Source organism: Petaurus breviceps, unplaced genomic scaffold (assembly GCF_028583685.1).
Source record: "Petaurus breviceps papuanus isolate PSGF00001 unplaced genomic scaffold, PetGlider_PUasm1.0 37, whole genome shotgun sequence".
Taxonomy (NCBI): Eukaryota; Metazoa; Chordata; class Mammalia; order Diprotodontia; family Petauridae; genus Petaurus; species Petaurus breviceps.
The window spans coordinates 61,566,630-61,572,571 of record NW_027186296.1 but is presented as its reverse complement, the minus strand read 5'-3'; the positions used below and the strand labels follow the sequence as shown (position 1 = coordinate 61,572,571).

The window sequence follows — 5,942 nt, the reverse complement described above, 5'->3', positions numbered from 1 at the left end:
CATTTGGTCTGGGGTCAAATCGGACCTCAAACTCTTCCTCGTTGTGTGACCCTAAGCAAGTCACTTGACTTGCCCGCCTCGGTTTTTCCCATCCATAAAATGGGAATGCCATTGTCGGATCAAATGAAATAATAATTGTAAAGTGCTTGGCACTGTGTAAGCATTATATAAAAGCTAGCTATCGTTGTTGTTATTATTATTATTAAAGGAGACCAGAATTGTATGCCGTAGCACTTAGCACCGGGCTCGGAACGTAGGGAGTGCTAGTTAAGTGTTAAGTTATTCTTATGTAAACGTATCACCTCCTCACCCCAGACTAAAAGAAGACTCACTAAGGGACCTTGTCTTACTCATGTTTAAAGCCCCTCACATTTCTTCTAAGCGCATTGGAACCCTTCGATAACGGGGGTGATGGGGTTTGACAGTGGCTTAAATGCACATTTATGAACAAGTTACAATTTTCTAGGACTTTGTGTAGAGATCAGCAAAAAGAAAGCAGCTGTTGCAGGCAGAGCCCAGCTAAGTGTAAGCCTGACAGAAACCTGCGAAGGTGGAGCAATGAGTGGTTCCTTCGAAACCACGCAACTCACTCCCGAAACCCAGATTATGCTGCGTTTTGTTTCCCAACTTCAGCCCTTTGGTGAACAAAAGCGCCTGTCCCTTTAAGAATCCCAGTCGAAGCTCTTTTTCCCCCTCAATTCTTCTTCCCTCCCCCTCCTCCAATTAGGCAACCTAGTCTAGGCTCCCACCCCTTTCTCTTCCGGGACAGCGAACTATGGGTTCAGCTTCCTGTCCGTCACAGTGGAGGCTCTTCTGATTGGTTTGTTGCCCTCAGGTGGGGGAGGGGGGAGCGAGGGCCGGGAAACTAGTTTGTTTGCAGCGCCCTCGCTACATAGTATCCAGAGTGCACGTTCTAGGGGTGGGCGAGGGGGAGGGGCAGGAGAGGCCGGAGAGAAGCTGGAGGAGGAGGAGGTGGAGGCAACATGAGCATCGTCCGGGCGACCGGAGGTCACTGATTGGGAAGAGCCGCTACAGGGAGCTAGAACGGGGGATCAGCGGGCAAGGGAGTGCCCCTGAAGTAAGTACCTGTGTCCGCGCTCAAGGTGCCCAGAGGGAGCGCTGCCCTGTCCGCAGAACGCACTGTTGAAGCAGGTTTGCCCATGCACTCTCTCGGGCCCTTTGCAAAGTGCTGGGCGCCGGGGCAGCAGCAAGGGAGTGGGCACGGTCAGGCAGCCTGGCTCGTAGATGCTGTTCTGGGCTCTGCTAGAGGGTCGGGAAGGCGGGCTGGGAAGCCGGGTGTGAGAACTGTCAATCCTCCCTCTTTGACAGGCAGCCCTGCGGTCAGGACTTGACTGAGGGACGATCCACTGGAAGTGAGTTCTATGTACCGTAGCCAGCAGTTCCTGGGAAAGAGGAAACACCGAGACAGACTCACCCCAGGCAAGACACCACAGGGGTATTTCTAGGCTTTGAATCTAATGAGGACTAGCCTCCGAATCCCTTCTCTCTCTCTCTCTCTCTCTCTCTCTCTCTCTCTCTATCTCTCGTGCTATGAGCCTCTCTCTGTCCCTCTCTCTCTCTCTCTCTCTCTCTCTCTCTCTCACTCACTCTCTCTCACACACACACACACTTTTTTTTTTTTGTAATTTTTTGCAGCTTTAGGATCCTGGGAGAACATTTGCTAAGCCCCGGGTGAGGGAATGAATTGTTTTGCAGCAAATGGGTGTTTGGCTCTGGGAGCCTAAACTCTTCCCCCTGGGAGTTGTTTCTTCATTAAGTCTACAATCTTTTTTATTATTATTGATCCTGGAAAGAGGAAGATGTTTGCTTTTGAGAATGCTGGTGTCCCAGCTTTTTTACCCCAAGCTAAAACCCTGTGGTGCTTTGCTCTGAAAGCCAGATGGTCTTCTTTCCATATACCCAGATCCTTCATTTTTTTGAAAATGAAAACGTTGTATACAACAGCTATACAGCATCAGTCCCTTCCAGGAACAGAGCATAGGAATTGCTCATTGTTGGGAGTAAGGGAAAGTCCAGCATTCTGCTCTGATCTGTTTCCCAGCTGTGAGCTGCAGTTGTGAACAGTTTAAGCATCCAAGGTCCAAAGGAAGTGGGATGATTGGAGCATTTGGGGATACAGTGGGATGACTGGAGGATTTGGGTCCCACTCTGCTTTGCAATTTACTCTAGTAAAGTGCTTGTTGACTGGCTGACTCAAGTAAACAGCTTTTTGTTTGCTGTGAGAGGAGAACCCCACACATGCATTCTTACACTCATTTATCCATTCAGCCATTGTTTATTAAGCACCTACTATGTGCAAAGGAACGAGAGCTGAGGATGATACAAAGATGAATAAGGGAAGGCTAAGTTTGAGAGGGGACCATCACACCCATATAAAATACTGTAACTAGTGCAGAATATAGGATAATTACAAAGTTCCATGGATGGTTGGAGGAAGGAATGGTAATTTCTGACAGCATTGTCTACCCACATGATCCCATGAACATAAATTTGCAGTTTAGTGGAAATGAGGTCCTAAGGCAATGGTAGTTCTCTCAGACCGAGGCTCCTTAGTTATTCTCAGATGGAGCCCAATTAGTAGACTACAGTAAAAGAGAATGTCTTATCTGGGTAACTTTAGAGAGCAGCATTTGGGTAGTGGGAAGATCAGGGAATTTGAACTAAGTCAAAGAGGACTTGGGTCTACTTGGGGGTGGGGAACCTGTGATCTCGAGGCCACTTTACAGAACAAATTTGAATTCAAAGGGCCAAACTTGAGGACACAGAGGGCCACATGTGGTCTCAAGGCCACACACTCCCTATCCCTGGCTCTAGCCCTGTCTCCATGACTTACTAAGTGAATCTTTGATGATGATCTGCTCTCTCACAGGATGGATTTGAGGATCAAATGAAGTGGCAGTGGATGGGTATAAAAGGAATCTGAATGATATAAGGCAGGATACAAGCATAAACTGATGAAAGGGATATGTCTGTCATGTTGAAGGGGGTCCATCAGGGCACATTCAAGCCATAGATTTAGAGCTGGAGTGGATTTTAGAGATCATCTGGTACAAGCTACTCCTTTTACAGATGGGGAAACCAAGGCCCAGAGAGATGTAAGGGACTTGCCCAAGATCACACAGGCGGGAATTAGCAATGATAGCATTTGAACCCAGGTTTTCTGTCTGTGAATCTGGCATCCTCTCTGCTGTAATTTCACACTGCCTCCTCAGTAAGGAAAAAGGCAGGTCAAATCATTATGAAATTTACTTAGAATGCATCAAAACCTAAGTGGGGTTTATGGGAATAATTGATGTAGAAAAAGATCTATTGTCAGTTTGGTGAATAAAGGAAAATTTTCAGGTTTCTAGAGCTGCTAATCTTTAAGCCTTCTGAGTGTGAATATCTTCTTTTGAGAGTAAATTTCACAGAATTGGAAGCTCTTTAATCCTGTCTTAGCCACTCATCTGCCATTATCCTGGGATATATTCCTTTGCTTCTTTGGGCCTCAGTTTCCCAATCTGTCAGCTGAGGATGACATTTGCTAGCTAGGGTTTACTACCACACGAGTGGGAAGTTAGGATTCATGGGGGGATATTGAAGATGATTTCATTGAGGTACTGAGGAGAAAATGACTTAAGATGCATATCTGCAATTTAAAGAGCAGATTTCAGTTGCAGACTGAAAGCTACTTTGTATGTTTCTAAAATAGAAGTCATGCTGCCACAAGAGGTTCTGAACACCTTGTAAGGAAGATTGAATTATCTTTTCCAACGCTACTGCAGTTATTATATTGACTTCAAATGACTTTAAGGAGAGTAGTAGAAAGGGAGATAGAAATGTTAGAACCCTTCATTTCCTTTGTGCAGAGAGAAGTGGAACAGTCAGATGTCACTCAAGTAAGTCTGATGACAGGGTAATCACAGTGAAACCTACCAGTACATTCAGCATTCTTACTTCTAGGTCTTCTCATAGAGGGAAGAGGAGCTAATTACCTATAGATTCTTGGGCTTGGTGAATGTATATTTGTATTGTTTCAGATCTCCCTGCAAGGTACCTACCTAGTAAGGGAGAGAGGGACAGTTGGTCATCTAGCTGAGAGAGAGAAGTTCCATGGTGGCTCCTGTGAACACTTAGAACTATAGCTTCCATTCCCTCCCTCCTACCCTCACTACTCCCAAAGCTGTAGTCCAGGGGTGAGGGGGAGAGGAAGAGGAGGGTCAAGAATTATAGTTAGGCTCTTAACCATCCCTGTCACCCCACCCCCAACAGACGCTGGATTGATTTTTGCTCTTGCCAATGTTGGAGTTGAAGGTCCTGGACCAAACAGATAAACCACATGGTGGAATGAACTAGATTTGAATTTAAGAGACTTAGAGAGAAATTTTTCAGTGGATGCTTAACCAGCTCTGTGACTGGGTTTATTACTTAATTTAGAGCCTCAGTTTCTTTATCTGTAAATTTAGAGTAATAATACTGGCTGATTTTAAAATAGTATTTGAATGGCATATTACTACCATTGCCTATCTTCCCTGGGGCCATGTAGGAACTTAACTGGCCCCCATTTGTGTTGGGAAGAGGAAGAAGCAAATGCTCACCACCTATTGATCCAGTGCCCTCAGTTCCTTATCAGTCTGTGAGTGTAACAGTTCAAAAATCTGTGCTCAAAGATATCCCTGGCTAATGTGGGAAGGCTTTAGTTGTCCTGAGAAAATGCAAGCTTAAATGAATTGGTTAATTGAGATTCTGGTTTTCATTTAATTTGGTAAATTAAATCATTGAATTGTCTCAGCCACCGTCCATGTTGCTTAAATCTCTCCCTGTTGGAATGAATGCCTGCTAGGAAGCATTTAGCAACTATAATCCACAACCACCACCTTTCCCCACTTGACCTTTAACCAATATCTCTTTGATGGGTCTTTGCTTATCAACTGTACATCCCCACAGTGGCAGTTAGCCCTACTGAAGCAATCAAAATTCCTCCTCAGCAAGAATGAACCAGCTGCCTTTCTTGATCCAAGGATTCACTGCCACCCCAACATCAAGGGCAGAGGGCTGGCTCTATAGCAACTTGGTAGACATTTAGTTTGGGTCCATACCATTCCCTGCATACTCTTCATCTCAGGAACCAAGGAAAAGACAGGTAACTTGAAGAGTGGAGCTGCTGTGTTACTAGTTTGGGCAGTGGTTAGCATCATATATCTTCATCCATATTCTTGAGTGTTTGGGTCCCTGGCGCAGTTTTTGATTCCTGAGTCTCTCAATCTTCTGATTTGTCTGTTTCCTGACTCTAATTCTCTAGCTATGCACACATCTTTCCTATTTCCTTCCCCCCTCTACATTCACTCTTCCCTTTTTTTTTTCCTGACTGAGAAAGCAAGCCAGATTTGGAGGCAAGGGACAGGATTTAGGTACTTGTTCTACTACTTGATTAACTATAACTATATGACTTTGGACAAAGTACTTCCCCTCTCTGGTCCTCAGTTTCCTTACCTGTAAAATGAGGATAATGCTTGTATTACTTAAGTTTACTGCATTGTTTTAGGGATCAAATTAGATTATGTGTATCAAATGCTTTGTAAATATGAATGAAGTATGATATAAATGTGGGCTATCATTATGATGAAGATTTTGACATTCTTCTAATTACTTCATTACTTCATTCCGACCATATAGGATAAGCCATGGGGGGGAGGGATACATGGTAGCCAGACTGTAGGTTTAATTAAGGCACATCTAAGCTTTCTCAATAACTTTATTGAAACAAGTCTTTCCCAACTGTAGCTGCTTGTCCCCTCCTGACTCCACCTCCACCCCCTCACTTCCATTGATGTAAGAACTTTGAATCTTGTTTTGGTGAACTCCCTATCAGACTGATTTGCAAGCTTGTATTCTCCTGGCTCCCCAATCCTTTGGCATTGCCTGACCAGGGTGTGATCAAT

General features: G+C 44.7%; 1 protein-coding gene across 6 annotated transcripts in view; it reads left to right on the top strand.

Moving 5' to 3' along the window:
* The first annotated feature begins 858 nt into the window (after positions 1 to 858).
* Positions 859 to 5,942, top strand: part of KLHL25 (kelch like family member 25) — a 49,296-nt gene continuing 44,212 nt past the window's right edge. For 4 of the 6 annotated variants that reach the window (XM_069098541.1, XM_069098539.1, XM_069098543.1 and 1 more), the window contains exon 1: positions 859 to 1,078. Coding sequence is in view for 2 of the 6 variants with exons in the window: in XM_069098538.1 (XP_068954639.1) it covers positions 1,383 to 1,440 (58 nt within the window). In the remaining 4 variants the exon portion in view is untranslated. Of the gene's footprint in view, positions 1,079 to 1,329; positions 1,441 to 5,942 lie in introns of all 6 variants that reach the window. The other 2 variants (XM_069098538.1, XM_069098537.1) reach the window with 1 other exon arrangement.